General features: G+C 43.0%; 1 protein-coding gene across 2 annotated transcripts in view; it reads right to left on the bottom strand.

The window, feature by feature from the left end:
* LOC102790292 (netrin receptor UNC5D-like) overlaps nucleotides 1-20625 on the bottom strand; it is a 204851-nt gene that overhangs the window by 51217 nt on the left and 133009 nt on the right. For both annotated transcript variants that reach the window (XM_087843880.1, XM_006796863.2), the window contains exons 3-4: nucleotides 4755-4898; nucleotides 4441-4544 (exon numbers count right to left, since the gene is read on the bottom strand). In XM_087843880.1, the coding sequence (XP_087700006.1) occupies nucleotides 4441-4544; nucleotides 4755-4898 (248 nt within the window). The remainder of the gene's footprint in view (nucleotides 1-4440; nucleotides 4545-4754; nucleotides 4899-20625) is intronic.

Here is a 20625-nt window from a genome sequence, read left to right as displayed (position 1 = left end):
TTATTAGTTGTCATGTCTACATCTCTCCTTGTTTCCTGTTTCATTTTGAAAGTCTTGTTTGCTATGTTCAGTTTTGCTCTTCTCCTGTATGTCAATTATGTTGATTTGTGTCAGCTGTTTCCCCACGCGTTTCCACTTCCTCTGATCACCTCCAATGTGTGTTTATTCTGTGTGTTTTCTTTCAGTCTTTGTCATCTGTCCCATGTATTGCATGATTCTGCTCAGGTCGTGTTTATGTTTCTTGTTCTTGTTTTTCCTCATCGCAGTTGCTCACATGTTCCTTGGCAGAACAGTGTTCATGTCTGTTTTCATAGTTTCCCAGTTTAGTCACAGTTCATAGTTTAGTTTTCCCAGTTTAGGTTTCAGTTTAGTGTCGCTCCTGTTCGCCTTTGCTTGATTTTTGTATTCATGTTTACCAGCCATAATAAACGGCTCGCTTTTTGTTTAACCTTATTCCTGTCTCCTTCCGTGTCTGCAATTGGGTCCTCCATCTCACTCTATGACTGTGACACAGACAACCTCACAAAGACTGAAAGAAAACACCCAGACTAAATACACACTGGAGGTTATCAGGGAAAGTGGAAACACATGGGGAAACAGCTGACACAAATCAACATAACGATGTCAAAGAGGAAGAGCAAAACTAAACGCATTGAACATAGCAACACAAGACTTTCAAAATAAAGCAGGAAACAAGGCCAGATGTAGAAATTGTAACACAAGCTAAACAACAGAAAGGACAATAAAAGACTCAAAATGAAAAAAACTCCAAATGCCTCTGACAGATAATTTCTTAAATCCAAATATTACACTGAAAAATACCAGCTGTCTTGTAAGCAGGTTACCATACTGCTATCAAAATAAACTATTGCATTGTTACTTAAGTGTTGACTTTTCTCTGAGATTACCCCACATTTACCATGTTATCACCGAGCTGTAAAGTGCTATTAATAGTTTAACTAAATAACTACTAATTCAAAACAAGATTGTTTTTATTCAGAAACAGTGACATTTAATTACAAAAATATTATGTAAGGACATAATATTTTTCTGACAAACTTGAACAGTTCACTGGATTTTAAGTGACTCAATTTGACTCTCAGACACAATTGTGTTTGTTTATGTAATTACTGTAAAAAAAAAAAAAACCCTATTGTTTATATTCACATTCACATTATGCAAAAATATTATGTGAGGACATAATATTTTTGTTTCTTCTGTCAATGGCAAAATGTAACGACTTGAACATAACACAGTTGAGTATAATATGTGCTGGTAACTGTTCTGTGTCTAAAAAGCAGAGCCAGTTAAAACTCTTGTCACCAATAAACTGAAGCAGACTTAAGCTGTTTTACTATGATCCATTCTCTGTGGTCTGACTTGCATTGTGCACAGATTATTGCCTCTGTCACTGCTGGGACAGATAATATGGCGTTCTCTGGTTTTCATTAACATCCTACACAGCAGCCCAGTAAACTCCCGGGTGGCTTAGTTACAGCAAGATGCAGATAAAGTTCCCTCTCCCTCACTGATGGCATTGCCTCTGAGATCATGAACAGAGCAGTGACATAAAGGGATTTCAAGCTTTACAGTCAGATGTAAAGCATTAATGTATTAAAACAGCCTAGAAAGTTGGAGCGTATTAAATCCGCATTTCGTCAACTGTGCATTTAATATCAGCTCCAAAAAGTTAACTGTTCACATTTCTTCAACATCACAAGTATTAATTTCCAGCTGAATGTGGGAGTATGGACGTTCAGATAAATGTCATGGCCAAAATAAATATCCCTCAGAATACAAACAGGGTTTAACAGATCATGCTGCATGACCTCAATTCCTTAAAACTCAAACTTTAGCTGAGCTTGAACTTCTCTCCTTCACAGTGCTGGATACAAAAAAGGCTCTCAGCAATGTCTAAAGTCATAAAAAGAAAAAAAAAATTACTGCCACATCTCCAACTCTGGATATCAGTAGTTTTTTTTTTCTTCCCTCAGTGCAAGTCATACTAGAGGGAGCTGGATTTGTCACTGCATTATTTACTATAACCATTCTCTTTGTTAGCCGGAGTCACATTAATGAATGCATGAGGAGTTTGATGACCACAATGCATCGGGGAGACTCGTGGTACACCGATGCTCCATTTGTGTGAGCTGAATCATTCATCACACACACACACACACACACGGACACACACACACAATTTGAAATGGAGTCCATTTTCACCTTTAAGGAATTCTAAAGCATCGATTTGGATTCTGAAAAAACAAATGGCTTTAGAACAGTTTGTTAATATGACAGATCACAACATGACAGACATAACAATGAAGCACACAAAAGAAAATGTTTGAGCAATACAAATTCTCAAATATCCATAAACAATATTCAGTACGGCAGACAGTGCTTAACCCCTGGTCTTTTCATTTCATTTCACTGGACTTTATTAATTCATACATGTGGTCAGTTGCTTTGATAAAACTGACGAAATAAAAATAATAAGAATAAAAAGTCTGCTGATTAAATAATAAATACAAAATATGTTAATAAATAATAACTTGTAAAGATTTGAAATATAAAAATTGAAAATACCCCCAGTTACATCATCGTATACTATCTTGCTGCTTTGGCATTCCAGAAATCACTGATATAACATCAGTGATGACATTTTGCTTTACTATAAACCAAAACGCTGCCTCAAGCCTGCAGACATCAGAAAACATGGTGTCATCTTTACTTATTACTTTTTTGGACTTAGGACACTTATAAAAAATGATTTTTCTAATCCCAGTGAGACTCTTTCCTTATTAAATAGTACTGTAGCTGATGGTTGGACCCTACTGGTATTTATTAACCCCTATCAGCAGTGTCCCTCACTTCCATTGATATTCATTTTAATTGGGTCCCTCAAAGTGGAAAAAGAATACATTGGAGAGGGGCTCACTTTGCCTATCCACATTTAATTGACACCCCATGGTCTGTGGTAACTGCAGATGTTATGGGCCTGTCATTGATGTGAACTTTTACCAGTTCTTCTAAGCAATTAATGAATGACTCATTACTATGAGTGGAAATATAACAGGTGATTTGGTTGTAATGTTAATGTTATATATTTTACATAGCTACCAGAAGCAATGAATAAGCTCTACAATTAAATATTACTTAATGAGAACATATATAACTATGCATCAAACAAATACTATCTGATATTAAAGTTAATGTTATCCAGCTATGTAGCATATTTTCTCAAGTTAAATCCTGTAAACAGGAATGAGTGAATAATTTAGTGAATAATTAATATTAAGTGGATCTGTTTCTGAAAGGTGCTGCTCCCTGTAATGGAGACAGATAACTCCTAAGTTTAACAAGACTAACAATGAGTGAGAAGGACAAACAGATTAAGAACAGCTCTGTTCAAACAGCCAAGTCTGGATATTTTGACAGGAATTGTTTTTGCTCTATTTTCTGTTTTGTTTTTTGTTTTTTTGCTGGGATGAGGCATTTTGTGTCCAAAATCACACATAATGTAATATTTTCTTTTCTTTTTAGTATGTCCAAAATCTCAGTGCTATTTACACTACACTATACTAAAACTGAGAATTAGACAGCTGTGGCTCAGAAAAGACAAAAACAAAACAAATAGTTATATATACTATACAGTATAATACTAGGAATATACATGCCAGTGACCCTGCCAGTATAGATGCATACTGTAAATAAAATGTCAACTCTTAACTGTTCTATTGTTTCATATTATAGAACTGGAAGACATGCAAACGGAAGTTATGATTAAAAAACAAGTCAGTGTGTTTGCAAACATTACTGACCTCCACAAAGCTTTATCCATTAGCATCAGAAAACGTATCGGTTGGTTTATGCAAAGGCACGTCAATCAGTTCGGGAGTAATGGGAGGGTTCGAGTCCTGTGCTTAGAAATGTGCTGTCATCTTGTTTACATAGATCACAGACTGCCCCTTTAAGTAAATGCAAAGCTTCAGATGCTTGGTTACGCAGGCTTTGATATCGACACATCACCCTACTGAGTTTCCACACGAAGGCGCGCAGCATCACAGCACAGAAGCACCACTCAGCAGGACTGTCCATGAGAGCCTCATTTTATATTCATAGTAAAAATTTAAATAGCAGTGACGGGTACTCTCTATCAGACATGCTGATACACAAATACTCACCCTCAGAAAACAGACAAAGATAGCAAAAGTGAAAGGAATATATTAATTGTGTCAGCTCATCAAGTATTAGTCTTGTTTACACTGAAATGAAGAGAAAAAATTACAGATGTGTCCTGAATTTGCTGTGGCTGGAGAGAAACAAAACAACATGTCACGTAAACAGAGCTATACTGTGAGTAAAGCAGACGGATGACGGCTTCTCTCCAAGCAACACAGGAGAAAACGTTACTTGTTTGAAGTGCAAGAAAGCCCTCACCTCAGCCACAGGCACTCCCTCTGGGGGACGACAATGCAACACAATCATGCCATTCAGAGGCACCTCGGTGCCTTGGGGGTCCTGCTCAAAGTTCTTCCGCAGGTCTAGGCAAGAGAATAAACAGCCTGCTTTATAGAAGAATAGCACGAAGGAGCAAACAAACATATATGCACAATTGTTTCATGTGTGACCTTCTCTGTTTATGTATGTACAATGAATGCTTTCTATATAATCCCCTTACTGGTTTAAAGTCAAATAACCTTCGCAGACACAGTAAGGTCAGGCTGGTATCAAAGTGACATGGTTTCGCTTACAGGCAATCCGGACTGTTGCCTTGCGGCTCTTGGAAGTTCCCAGGTGACTCCAGGCGACACACAAACACCAGTAGTCCTCTGGGCCATGAAAGTCCTCCACCTGCTGACGCGACACGTTGATCATCACTTCACGGATCTTCAACCCTGCAGGCGAAATGCATGATTGTTTAGATTAGCTTTCATTATATTGCAGGAATGATCAATCAAAGAGATGAAGATTTGCAGGGACAAGATGATGAGTGAAATTTGAATCTGATAAGATTATCAGCAGTAAACAGATCTGCCATTTGCCAGGAGGAGATGGAGGACAGTCTGCTTGTCAAATCAAATCAATTTCAGGGATTTTTGTTTAGACAACAATTTAAAATGTTGTCCGGATGAAAGTGTAGCTGGATGTTATGCTTTCATCTGGTGAAGTCACAGAGCAGACCATTTCATTGTTGACATAAATATATATATGCCACCAGCAGCACTTTAACAAAGCCTTGTTCAAGTTTTTGCCTGGCAAACAGATGGGCAGCAGTGCAAAGTTCTTGTTGTGGTAGATATATTGGGTTTTGAGCCTTCATATCCTCTCTCACACAGCCTGTAAACCATAATCCATTTATAATGAAGTGACACTAAATGCTTTCCAGCGAAAGCATTAACTGAGAGGGGGAACACATGAGCTTCTTATTGTTGTGAAGAACAGCATGATTATGTTTTTTTTCTTTAAAAACATTTAAAGGTCCATTTCTGGTCATTCTTTAATGGATGGGTATGGTCTGTGATGCACCCATAATGAGATAAGTTTCTGAGACCACAGATGAGAATATAAAAGTGCTGTATATCAAGTATGCCAGACCATGCACGCAAGATGACAAGCTTGGACCATTAATGTATAATAGGGTAGCTTCATCGGGTATCAAGGAAATTGTAGCTTTCACCCAACACGTGTGATGTCTGTCTAGCCTTGCAGAAAGCTCAATTTCAGCCATCCAGCTTGAACAGACTTATTAATATGTGTACACAGAGTAACGGGCAGCTAATGTTCAGTTTCTAGTGACCAAAGTTGTCATTCCCAGCAGCATGCAATTAAACTTGAACAGTGTGGAATAAGATAATAACAAAGACCCACCCCTGGAAAGAAGCCAGTATTAGAGCCTAACGTGTCATGGTCCGGGTGAGCGGGGGGTTTTTCCACTCCGCTGGGCTCCACCTTCAGGCAGAGACTCCAATCAGCTTCCACACCTGGTTCCAATCAAGTCACCAGCATATAACACCAGCATTCACAACAGACCTCTGCCAGATCTTCTGCTAACTCACGTTAGTGCTAGGCCGCCAAGCCCTTGTGAGAGCCCTTAACTACTGCTTTTCTCCTCACCGTGTTTTCTTTGTCATAGGACCCACCTGGCAGTCGCACTTCCCAAGCTAAACTACTCACATCTCCGCCTGGACGCTGGTTCTGTCATCTGGTTGCTTCCTTTCCATCATTGGACTACACCTGCCTGATTCCCTGCCAAGTCCCTCACTCCAAGTATATTCTGGACCCTCTCTGGACACTCCTCACCCGGAACCCCTTGGACACCCCCTTCTCGCATGACACTTTAACCTGCAACACGTAAGCCCTAACCACCATAGTCTAATCCTTCAGCTGTGATTCACTAGACTGCCACTGACTACTTGTCTCCTCTCATTATAGTGACTGCGTACCTCCATCCAAGCCGCTGCCCCTTTTTCCATTCCCAGGATCCATCCATGAAATCTAACACCTAGTCATAGCACTCAGAGTTTCATGTTCATAGTTTGACCTCTTGGTTCTCAGTTCACAGCTTCCACAGTTCATAGCATTCTCCGTTCATAGCATTCATAGTTTCCTGCTTTGTAAATTAACTAGGCACTGTAAATAAAGCACTGTGTTCACACCCGTTTTGCCTCCCTCTGTGTCTGCATTTGAGTCCACACCCACAGCCTGGCCCTCTCGGCCGTAACATAACGGTAGATTCTGGAGCAGCAATGACCAGTAACTATATGCACTCATGTCATCACTTCTTGAGTTTGACTTTGTCTAATAGTAGTGTTAAAATGAACACTACTGAGACCTTTCTGTTTGTTTTTTTCTGGGTGCTCTACATCTGGTAGTATATGAATACCAGCATGGCTGGTTGTCTGTCTCTCTGTGGTAGACTTGTGATGAACGGCAACCTGACACAACTGCACTGTCTCTTGCCCAGTGGCTGCTTGGATAGGCTGCATGGATAGAAGTACACCAAAGGAGTGAATTTTGTTGTCAAATGAAGCCAACAAACTAACAATGGACTAATTGGACTTTTTCCACCATAGGCAGTTTTTTCGCTGACAAACCTCCATCTGGAGCTGGTTCTTCTCGGTCTATTATGTCTTGGAATGATAAAAACTGCAAAAGACAGCTGTAAAAATTGCCAAAAGTTGGATGCTCAGTGCCGCATTAATACTCTGTTTCCTCTGGCTTCTGGTGTTTTGCTAGAAAAATAATTGGGTCTCCATTTAGTAGTATTTTAATACAACTCTGATATGACTCTCGGAGAGATAATTGCAAACTGTGAGGCTGTTATCAATGACATTACACTGACAGCAATAACACTGGGATGTATGGATGCATTGTTTTCAATTACTTATCTGTAGGCATGCAATCAGAATCCAGCATGGGGATGGGTGACTTCCCCACATACAAGAATATTTTCTTTATAGAAATGTAATTACTGATGTATACACTCAATCAACAATGGTTTGATTTCCATATAAGTAAAACTTTTTTAAAAATATCCTAAAGCCAGATCGTCTTTAATTTATGGGACAGCTAACAAATCTTACTTAACAGCATATCTCATAACAGCTGTTCAAACATCACCATAAAGCTTGGCCTCATGTGGCTTATTGCTTAATTACACAGACCTACACTTGTAGAGGAGTCGTCTCTCCACAGGCTTTTGCCATCATTCCGTACATAGACGGCAGCTTAGACATGGGCTGGGATTAAATGAAAACTAATAATGGGAAATGAAAGGTTATCAAAGGGAGCCTAATGAAGTAATGTTAAACAGAAATGTTCTCTGAAGACACTGTAATCCTCTGCAATGACTGGCTGATATTATGTGCAATAAGCCCCCACACTCAGTGCACTCCTCCCTTCCACTGTTACAAATTAGAGACGTAATCAAGAGTCCTGATTAAGTGAGAGTGAGAAACATTTAACTGCAGGAAAATAAAAAAAAAACTACATGATTGCACCCTTGAGAGGGACAATTTTGTCAGATCAAATCATGAGAAATTTGCAGGGTTGGTGTGCCACTGAAATTCAGCTATTTTAATATGGACAGGTGGATTTGTTTCCCTTTGACCCTCTCATTTTCTTTTGACACTCAGAACTCAGGAAACACACATACACCATTCATACACGACTACTATTACTTTTACACGGCCTTTACAGCAGGCACTTTAACACCACACAGTTCTATTAAAATTTTCACTGTTATTTATATAGCGCAAAATCACAACAACAACTGCCTGAAGGCTCTTTATACTGTGAGGTAAAGATCCTTCAATAATACAGAAAAAAACCCAACAATCAGAAAACCTTCCTCAAGGAAGCACTTGGCAACAGTAGGAAGGAAAAACTCAATTTTAACAGGAAGAAACTTCCAGCAGCCATCTGCTTTGATGGGTTGGGGTTAAGTTGAGGGAGGCAGGGCAAAAGGCACACTGTGGAAGAGAGCCAGAGATGAATAAAAACTAATTATTAAATGCATTCGTTCTGGGGAATCGCTGAGAAAGACTGCTCACCACATACCTTTAAGGGTTTTATTCTCTCTTAGCATTTACAGCAGCCAGATGTAACAGTAATGTGATGTTGGCAGTTGGCAGAGCAGCAACAACTCCAAAAACAAGATGAAGGATGTCATCTCAGCTCTGTGTTTTGTGGGTTCATGATTATAACAAAGTTGAAAAGGCAGACAGAAAAAGTTGTTGATCCCAGCGGCTGCAACCAGGCTGAAAGTGGGGGGGGGGTCAATTTAATATTTAGTGCTATAACACTGTAGCACAAAAACGCTAAAATGCTGCATGTGGCACAGATGGCACAGCAGAGCTCATCACACATGCAGTCAGTGTTGTTTTTTACTTCTAATCCAGTTTCATCCTTTTCTCTCAGCATTATGTTCCTGTGTAAACGTCCGAGTAGCAGGTTAAGAGTCAGGCAAGTCAGCATTTTCACATTCGCATACAGCATAAATAAAGCCTGGACTTCACCAGCGGTCCACTTCTCAGCATGTTCTTCTATTTTTAGAGCTAAATGTTGTTTACACAGCTGATGTTTACATGGACTTTTTTTTTTTTTATCAGACTGGTTGCCAGGGCTGCAGCGCCATAAAACATACGCCTCGCCAAATGACTGTACACCCTGAACCTAAGAGTAAGCTATGCAATTGTCAATACAGAGAAAATACGAGCTGCTAAAATAGTTGTAGTGTGGTGTTTTTCTCTTTCATTCCAGCCAAATGCTGTAACATTATTTAACTATTTTGTCTAAGTATGAATTCAGAAAGATTAGCTTTTTTTTTTAAGTACACTACAGTGCATGAACAATAGAAAACTGGTCCAGTTGATCCACTGGGCTTATGAGTATGAAAATAATTCAAAGGTAAGGAGACTAGTTAATGGGGTGGTCATATTGCCTCTTTATTGAGGCAACATGATGATGATCAGTTTCTTTATCTGTTAGATAACCAAATCACAATGGTGAATTTAATGAAACTTGATGGGAAGGTGGAACATGGGGAAAGAAAGAACTCATTAAATTTTGGGGCAGATCGGGATTATAATAGGTCACTTGTCTCGGTGGAGGATGTGAGCTCCAAATGCAGAGCTTCTCATCATTATTAATGATGAGGGAAGCAGAAAAAAAAACAACAAAAAACCCAACAGTTTGCTGTCCCTGATGCCAAATTTTAAGCTGAAAGCAGGCGAAATTTATTCTGAGGTGAAGGGAGCTACAGCTCTGCAGACTTAGTGCAAAAACACCTTTCTCTGGCGCACAGTCACCATTAAACAAAAATTAAAAGGAAGAAAATAAAAGTGATGTCTTCCCTGTCAAGCTGTTTATAATTATGCAAAAGCAAACTTACAAAAAATAATCTCAGTATGCTTATATGTCTTTCCCTCACAAATGTGTACAAATCCTTGAGAAACTGGTAATAAAAGCCCAAATTGGAAGGGTGGGTATTGTCTCTCTGGCTGTTCTTTTGAAAGTTATTCCGAGTACAAGCTTCCACCACATTAGGCAGAGATCAAAGGGTCTATTCCCTTTTTTCAAGTGTCCTGAAATGCCACTAAGTGACACCATGTTAGAGAAATTATCCAATAACTGCTCAGTCATGCTGGTCCTGATGGTGCATTCAGGAATACTAACATCCATTCACTTCCTTGCACGCGCCTTTCCCTAGGTGCCCGTTTATTTCTGTTTTACCACTTTTTCCCTCCTGTGCTCATTCTGCTTTCCCTTCAGGCTCATGCCAATAGCTTTTGACAGTGCACCACAAAGCCCCGACAACAGACCTCAATGAAGAGTAAGCTTCTCTTGCCTCTTTAATCATGTACACTAATATATCTCTAATCTAGCCTTCACAAGAGACATACCAATCCTGATGCTCACGTACCGTTCTGGGTTGCTCTCATTCTCTCTTTCCTTCACTGTCTCTCTTTTAGTGCATTTGGCACGAGGCCTGTGGTGTCTTCCTACTGGCTTTAGTCTATTGTTTCGCCTTGGCTGAGTTGATGAAGAGGCCCTAAGAGAGCCAGGCAGCGCCAACTACAAGTGGCTTGATCCGACAGGGCCTGACTAGTCCGGCTCAGCTCAGTCCACAGGATGTCTCTGTCGTACTTAACGCCACAGCAAAAGGGGATTTTCAGCATTCTGTTTGTCAGAGGGATCCTTCTGAGGCAGCTGTGTACATAGTTAGTGGGTGACACGGCGTGGGCTGAGGGTTGAGGTGGATGGATATAGCTTTAGGAAAGCGTCTGTCTGATGTGAACCCAGCTTTGGGGAAATGTTTGTGTGATGTGACATTGCGGCATGCATCTCAGCATGTGGGGGCTATGAGGGTTGGCTGAAGGCCAGACACAGACGAACCCTGCTAGACAAGCGGAACATGCTCCCAGCAACATCTTCAGTCTGGTCCCAGCTGTGTGTGTCATACTTAATCCTGGAACCAAAGGGACGCATTACTTCATGCATAAAAAAATCATGATAATTCAGCCATTAAAATGCTGCGAGTCCTTATTTGTGTCATTCCCCCAGTTGCCTTGTTTATGTTTATCCAAAAACCGCATGGCTGCTTATTAGGAACCACTTCTGCATACATAAGTAGTTTTCACTCTGTGGGCCACTTCATTTGTTTCACTTACATTTCTTTAACTAATAGTTTGCGACACTTAGAGACTCGAAGGCACTTCGCTTTCCTCTCACCAGTCCGCACCTTCCTTTCTTTGTTGTGACTTTATGCATGGCTGATGGTATCATGCCGACTTCTAGGATCACAATGCACAGCAGTGGGGTCAGTCTGCTGACAGGACATCAACAGGAATGGATATCCATACTTCCTGTGTGCAGTGGGCACTCACACACTCTCCTTTAATCAGTTCATCACTAGATCTGCATGAGCTGCTATCCTCTCCTTCTCGAGACAACCAATGCAGTATCCATTTTCAGCCTCTCATTCGCTCCACAATCATCCTCTCTATTTCCAATGTCCTCTTTCTCCTATTATCCCCTCTTTCTCTTATCTCTCAATCAGAGTATCATGCTTTCAGCTGAAGTCTATTGGCACAGATATCCCCTCTGTTCCACCTTCCTATCTCCTCTTCTTTCACCCTGTCCTTCAATTATCTTTTGAGTTCTATCACTCATTTCCATCTCTCAAGCTCTCTTACAGCACTTCAGTAGAGACAGAAATAAAGTCATCGTACTCGGGTCAGAGCATGTGGTGCGCTGTCTTGTCTTTAGAATCTTAAGCCAAGTCCATTTCCAACCAAAAAACAGAAACTGATAGATTTAATGCACACACAGATTTGATGCTACTCCCTAAAAACATAGTTTATCCGTTTGTGTTGTTTTCCTGAAGGGAGGCTAGAATGTGGGTAGCGATGATTACATGGAATATCCAGCGTAGCTCTGTCTGCCTCAGGTTTAGAAAAATGAGCAATCACAAAGGGATAAGTAAATAGATTACGTTGTTGTACCGTTCAGCAGTAATTGTGCTGTCCTATATGCCGGTCAGTGATGCCTTTGTTTTTCTTACAAAATCCAAACTATAGGTTTGTACTCAGAGTGAATATGAAGATGCCTTCCGATCAAATTTCAGGCAATTTAAAAATCATTTAAGCCTTCGGGGTGCTAAACTTTCTATGCCATAATTTAGTTTGTCTCTTCTTTTCCTTTCTCCCACAGTAAATTTCTCTTTCTCCGTATCTTGTCTAATGTTTCATCCAGTAGACAAGACAACCCCTCAGAGTTTCAGGAACTGCATAACAATGTATGAATATGGATATGAATATGTTCCCTACAGAAAGCGCTCTGTTTGTGTTTATGTCAGACTCCCATTACTGTCAGTGCCGATCATTCTCATGTTTCAAAGTTGCCTTTAGTGCTAAAGCTAAGGCATGCATACATTAATGGCCCATTTAGCAAAGTCGGTCTATTTGGTTAATACCAACCACCCATTTTTGATGCGTCAAACACAGTATGCAGTTAAACTTCTCAAACAGTCATAGATACCCACAGGGAAATTGACTTATTGCATAAATATACAAATACAACATGCATTTAGATTTTGGTAAGATGCTGTAAATTCAGTCAGGCTACGCCACCTATTCCTCGCCAAGACTTACATTATGGTTCCTTCCACCTTTGCTTTTTGACTTCTGTTATTGCTTTCCTGCATTAAATAACAGTATGCTGACCAAACTACTGAAAACCTGTACTACACTAAAAGTTAACTATCTCATTGATAACTCTAAGAACTTTAATGATAAACCCTTTTACTGGGTGGTGAATGAACTGAACTTTAGTCATTTGCAGTCTTGTCAAAACACATCATCTAAGGGTGTTATGTTTATCATCTTATATTAAATGTGTCAAAAAAAAAGAATCATGTGTGACATCATATATACCATGGTGGGATACAGCACAAACTATATGCAAAGGTGTTACCATAGTCAGATAAGCAGCTATGGAAATTCTTTGCTGCTCTGTCATGTTGGACAGGGTGTGGTAGGGTTATTGGAAGAAAGGGATACAATTCAATGTAGTTTTTAAACAAAGCACAGAGTGTGTGCTTAGCAAAAATATATCAAGTGATCTAACTAACTCTCTCTTCCAACATCAATTGAAAATATAAACTAAACCTCTACCAAACTCATTGTTTCTAGTCTCTATCAAGACACTAAAGAGTAGCATTTGAGTGCTTGGATGGACTGATGAAGCATTTGTTGAAACAAACTATGTAAATCTGTGTGTGTGGGTGTGTGAGTGTTGGTTTTTCAAAATTGTTATTTAGTTATTAAATTATTAAATAGTTGTTTTTACTGCACTTTAATGGTTAAAGTGAAAAAAATTAGAAATAATTAAAAATTAGAATAATTAATAGAAAATTTCATATTTAATTGTTAATAAACAGCCTGCCAATACCCCTGTCTATTTTTTCAAACATTTCCTGTTTTTTTTTGCTGGTCACTTCTAAAACCTGCGCACAGACACACCCCTCACTTCTAAAAACTGCGTAATGACACACCCCTCACTTCTAAAAACTGCGTAATGACACACCCCTCACTTGTAAAACCTGCGCACAGACACACCCCTCACTTCTAAAAACTGCGTAATGACACACCCCTCACTTGTAAAACCTGCGCAGAGACACACCCCTCACTTGTACAACGTGCGCACAGACACGCCCCTCACTTCTAAAAACTGCGTAATGACACACCCCTCACTTGTAAAACCTGCGCACAGACACACCCCTCACTTCTAAAAACTGCGTAATGACACACCCCTCACTTGTAAAACCTGCGCAGAGACACACCCCTCACTTGTACAACGTGCGCACAGACACGCCCCTCACTTCTAAAACCTTTGTGATGACACAACCATCACTTCTAAAACCTTTGTCATGACACAACCAACACTTCTAAAACCTTTGTGATGACACAACCATCACTTCAAAAACCTGCACACAGACACGTCCCTCACTTCAAAAACCTGCACACAGACACGCCCCTCACTTTTAAAACCTGCGTAATGACACGCCCCTCACTTCTACAACCTGCGCACAGACACACCCCTCACTTGTACAACCTGCGCACAGACACGCCCCTCACTTCTAAAACCTGCGCACAGACACACCCCTCACTTCTAAAACCTGCGCACAGACACACCCCTCACTTCTAAAACCTGCGCACAGACACGCCCCTCACTTCTAAAACCTGCGTAATGACACACCCCTCACTTCTAAAACCTGTGCACAGACACGCCCCTCACTTCTAAAACCTGTGTAATGACACGCCCCTCACTTCTACAACCTGTGCACAGACACGCCCCTCACTTCTAAAACCTGCGCACAAACACACCCCTCACTTCTAAAACCTGCGCACAGACACGCCCCTCACTTCTAAAACCTGTGCACAGACACGCCCCTCACTTCTAAAACCTGCGCACAAACACACCCCTCACTTCTAAAACCTGCGCACAGACACGCCCCTCACTTCTAAAACCTGCGTAATGACACGCCCCTCACTTCTAAAACCTGTGTAATGACACGCCCCTCACTTCTACAACCTGTGTACAGACACAGCCATCACTTCTAAAACCTTTGTGATGACACAACCAACACTTCTAAAACCTTTGTGATGACACAACCAACACTTCTAAAACCTTTGTGATGACACAACCATCATTCTAAAACCTTTGTGATGACACAGCCGTCACTTCTACAACCTGCGCACAGACACACCCCTCACTTCTAAAACCTGCGCACAGACACGCCCCTCACTTCTAAAACCTGCGCACAGACACACACCTCACTTCTAAAACCTGCGCATAGACACACACCTCACTTCTAAAACCTGCGCATAGACACACACCTCACTTCTACAACCTGCGCACAGACACACACCTCACTTCTAAAACCTGCGCACAGACACACACCTCACTTCTACAACCTGCGCACAGACACACACCTCACTTCTAAAACCTGCGCATAGACACACACCTCACTTCTACAACCTGCGCACAGACACACACCTCACTTCTAAAACCTGCGCATAGACACACCCCTCACTTCTACAACCTGCGCACAGACACACCCCTCACTTCTACAACCTGCGCACAGACACACCCCTCACTTCTAAAACCTTTGTGATGACACAACCAACACTTCTAAAACCTTTGTGATGACACAACCAAGACTTCTAAAACCTTTGTGATGACACAACCAACACTTCTAAAACCTTTGTGATGACACAACCATCATTCTAAAACCTTTGTGATGACACAACCATCATTCTAAAACCTTTGTGATGACACAACCAACACTTCTAAAACCTTTGTGATGACACAACCAACACTTCTAAAACCTTTGTGATGACACAGCCATCACTTCTAAAACCTTTGTGATGACACAACCATCATTCTAAAACCTTTGTGATGACACAACCAACACTTCTAAAACCTTTGTGATGACACAACCAACACTTCTAAAACCTTTGTGATGACACAGCCATCACTTCTAAAACCTTTGTGATGACACAACCAACACTTCTAAAACCTTTGTGATGACACAACCAACACTTCTAAAACCTGCGCACAGAAACACCCCTCACTTCTACAACCTGCACACAGACACACCCCTCACTTCTACAACCTGCGCACAGACACGCCCCTCACTTCTAAAACCTGCGCATAGACACACACCTCACTTCTAAAACCTGCGCACAGACACACACCTCACTTCTAAAACCTGCGCATAGACACACCCCTCACTTCTACAACCTGCGCACAGACACACCCCTCACTTCTAAAACCTGCGCATAGACACACACCTCACTTCTAAAACCTGCGCACAGACACGCCCGTCACTTCTAAAACCTGCGCATAGACACACACCTCACTTCTAAAACCTGCGCACAGACACGCCCGTCACTTCTAAAACCTGCGCACAGACACACACCTCACTTCTAAAACCTGCGCATAGACACACACCTCACTTCTAAAACCTGCGCACAGACACACACCTCACTTCTAAAACCTGCGCATAGACACACCCCTCACTTCTACAACCTGCGCACAGACACACACCTCACTTCTAAAACCTGCGCATAGACACACCCCTCACTTCTACAACCTGCGCACAGACACACACCTCACTTCTAAAACCTGCGCATAGACACACCCCTCACTTCTACAACCTGCGCATAGACACACCCCTCACTTCTAAAACCTGCGCACAGACACGCCCCTCACTTCTACAACCTGCGCACAGACACACCCCTCACTTCTAAAACCTGCGCACAGACACACCCCTCACTTCTAAAACCTTTGTGATGACACAACCAACACTTCTAAAACCTTTGTGATGACACAACCATCATTCTAAAACCTTTGTGATGACACAGCCATCACTTCTACAACCTGCGCATAGACACACCCCTCACTTCTACAACCTGCGCATAGACACACCCCTCACTTCTAAAACCTGCGCACAGACACGCCCCTCACTTCTACAACCTGCGCACAGACACACCCCTCACTTCTAAAACCTGCACACAGACACGCCCCTCACTTCTAAAACCTGCGCACAGACACGCCCCTCACTTCTAAAACCTGCGCACAGACACGCCCCTCACTTCTACAACCTGCGCACAGAAACACCGCTCACTTCTAAAACCTGCGCACAGACACACCCCTCACTTCTACAACCTGCGCACAGACACGCCCCTCACTTCTAAAACCTGCGCACAGACACGCCCCTCACTTCTACAACCTGCGCACAGACACGCCCCTCACTTCTAAAACCTGCGTAATGACACGCCCCTCACTTCTAAAACCTGCGCACAGACACACACCTCACTTCTAAAACCTGCGCATAGACACACCCCTCACTTCTACAACCTGCGCACAGACACACCCCTCACTTCTAAACCCTGTGCACAGACACGCCCCTCACTTCTAAAACCTGCGCACAGACACACCCCTCACTTCTAAAACCTGCGCACAGACACACCCCTCACTTCTAAAACCTTTGTGATGACACAGCCATCACTTCTAAAACCTGCGCACAGACACGCCCCTCACTTCAAAAACCTGCACACAGACACGCCCCTCACTTCAAAAACCTGCGCACAGACACACCCCTCACTTCTAAAACCTGCGCACAGACACGCCCCTCACTTCTAAAACCTGCGCACAGACACGCCCCTCACTTCTAAAACCTGCGCACAGACACGCCCCTCACTTCTAAAACCTGCGCACACACACACCCCTCACTTCTAAAACCTGCGCACAGACACGCCCCTCACTTCTAAAACCTGCGCACACACACGCCCCTCACTTCTAAAACCTGCGCACAGACACACCCCTCACTTCTAAAACCTGCGCACAGACACACCCCTCACTTCTAAAACCTGCGCACAGACACACCCCTCACTTCTCAAACCTGCGCACAGACACACCCCTCACTTCTACAACCTGCGCACAGACACACCCCTCACTTCTAAAACCTGCGCACAGACACGCCCCTCACTTCTACAACGTGCGCATAGACACGCCCCTCACTTCTACAACCTGCGCACAAACACGCCCCTCACTTCTAAAACCTGCGTAATGACACCCCTCTCACTTGTACAACCTGCGCACAGACACGCCCCTCACTTCTAAAACCTGCGCACAGACACGCCCCTCACTTCTAAAACCTGCACACAGACACGCCCCTCACTTCTAAAACCTGCGCACAGACACGCCCCTCACTTCTAAAACCTGCGCACAGACACGCCCCTCACTTCTACAACCTGCGCACAGAAACACCGCTCACTTCTAAAACCTGCGCACAGACACACCCCTCACTTCTACAACCTGCGCACAGACACGCCCCTCACTTCTAAAACCTGCGCACAGACACACCCCTCACTTCTAAAACCTGCGCACAGACACACCCCTCACTTCTAAAACCTGCGCACAGACACACCCCTCACTTCTACAACCTGCGCACAGACACACCCCTCACTTCTAAAACCTGCGCACAGACACACCCCTCACTTCTAAAACCTTTGTGATGACACAGCCATCATTCTAAAACCTTTGTGATGACAAAACCAACACTTCTAAAACCTTTGTGATGACACAACATCATTCTAAAACCTTTGTGATGACACAGCCATCACTTCTAAAACCTCCGTAATGACACGCCCCTCACTTCAAAAACCTGGACACAGACACGCCCCTCACTTCTAAAACCTGCGCACAGACACACCCCTCACTTCTAAAACCTTTGTGATGACAAAGCCATCACTTCTAAAACCTTTGTGATGACAAAACCAACACTTCTAAAACCTTTGTGATGACAAAACCAACACTTCTAAAACCTTTGTGATGACACAACCATCATTCTAAAACCTTTGTGATGACAAAACCAACACTTCTAAAACCTCCGTAATGACACGCCCCTCACTTCAAAAACCTGCACACAGACACGCCCCTCACTTCTAAAACCTGCGCACAGACACGCCCCTCACTTCTAAAACCTGCGCACAGACACGCCCCTCACTTCTAAAACCTGAGCACAGACACGCCCCTCACTTCAAAAACATGCACACAGACACGCCCCTCACTTCAAAAACCTGCGCACAGACACGCCCCTCACTTCTAAAACCTTTGTGATGACACAACATCACTTCTAAAACCTCCGTAATGACACGCCCCTCACTTCAAAAACCTGCACACAGACACACCCTCACTTCTAAAACCTGCGCACACACACACCCCTCACTTCTAAAACCTGCGCACAGACAAACACCTCACTTCTAAAACCTGCGCACAGGCACGCCCCTCACTTCTAAAATCTGCGCAAAGACACACCCCTCACTTCTAAAACCTGCACACAGACACGCCCCTCACTTCTACAACCTGCGCACAGACACACCCCTCACTTCTAAAACCTGCGCACAGAAACACCCTCACTTCTAAAACCTGCGCACAGAAACACCCTCACTTCTAAAACCTGCGCACAGACACACCCCTCACTTCTACAACCTGTGTACAGAAACGCCCCTCACTTCTAAAACCTGCGCACAGACACGCCCCTCACTTCTAAAACCTGCGCACAGACACGCCCCTCACTTCTAAAACCTGCGCACAGAAACGCCCCTCACTTCTAAAACCTGCGCACAGACACACCCCTCACTTCTAAAACCTGCGCACAGACACGCCCCTCACTTCTAAAACCTTTGTGATGACACAACCATCATTCTAAAACCTTTGTGATGACACAACCAACACTTCTAAAACCTTTGTGATGACACAACCATCATTCTAAAACCTTGGTGATGACACAACCATCATTCTAAAACCTTTGTGATGACAAAACCAACACTTCTAAAACCTTTGTGATGACACACCCCTCACTTCTAAAACCTGCGCACAGACACACCCCTCACTTCAAAAACCTGCACACAGACACACCCCTCACTTCTAAAACCTTTGTGATGACAAAGCCATCACTTCTAAAACCTTGGTGATGACACAACCATCATTCTACAACCTTTGTGATGACACAACCATCACTTCTAAAACCTTGGTGATGACACAACCATCATTCTACAACCTTTGTGATGACACAACCATCACTTCTAAAACCTTGGTGATGACACAACCATCATTCTAAAACCTTTGTGATGACACAGCCATCACTTCTACAACCTTTGTGATGACACACCCCTCACTTCTAAAACCTCCGTAATGACACGCCCCTCACTTCAAAAACCTGCACACAGACACGCCCCTCACTTCAAAAACCTGCACACAGACACGCCCCTCACTTCTATAACCTGCACACAGACACGCCCCTCACTTCTATAACCTGCACACAGACACGCCCTTCACTTCTACAACCTGCGTAATGACACACCCCTCACTTCTATAACCTGCACACAGACACGCCCCTCACTTCAAAAACGTGCACACAGACACGCCCCTCACTTCTACAACATGTGTACAGACACGCCCCTCACTTCAAAAACCTGCACACAGACACGCCCCTCACTTCTAAAACCTTTGTGATGACACACCCCTCACTTCTAAAACCTGCGTACAGACACGCCCTTCACTTCTACAACCTGCGCACAGACACACCCCTCACTTCTATAAGCTGCGCACAGACACACCCCTCACTTCTAAAACATGCGCACAGACACGCCCCTCACTTCTAAAACCTGCGCACAGACACGCCCCTCACTTCTAAAACCTGCGCACAGACACACCCCTCATGTCTACAACCTGCGCAGAGACACACCCCTCACTTCTAAAACCTGCGCACAGACACACCCCTCACTTCTAAAACCTGCGCACAGACACGCCCCTCACTTCTAAAACCTGCGCACAGACACACCCCTCATGTCTACAACCTGCGCAGAGACACACCCCTCACTTCTAAAACCTGCGCACAGACACACCCCTCACGTCTACAACCTGCGCAGAGACACACCCCTCACTTCTAAAACCTGCGCACAGACACACCCCTCACTTCTAAAACCTGCGCACAGACACGCCCCTCACTTCTACAACCTGCGCAGAGACACACCCCTCACTTCTATA

The sequence above is a fragment of the Neolamprologus brichardi genome, chromosome 7 (assembly GCF_056152115.1).
Source record: "Neolamprologus brichardi isolate AB-2024 chromosome 7, ASM5615211v1, whole genome shotgun sequence".
In the NCBI taxonomy this organism is placed as follows: Eukaryota; Metazoa; Chordata; class Actinopteri; order Cichliformes; family Cichlidae; genus Neolamprologus; species Neolamprologus brichardi.
This window is presented reverse-complemented; position numbering and strand designations above follow the sequence as displayed.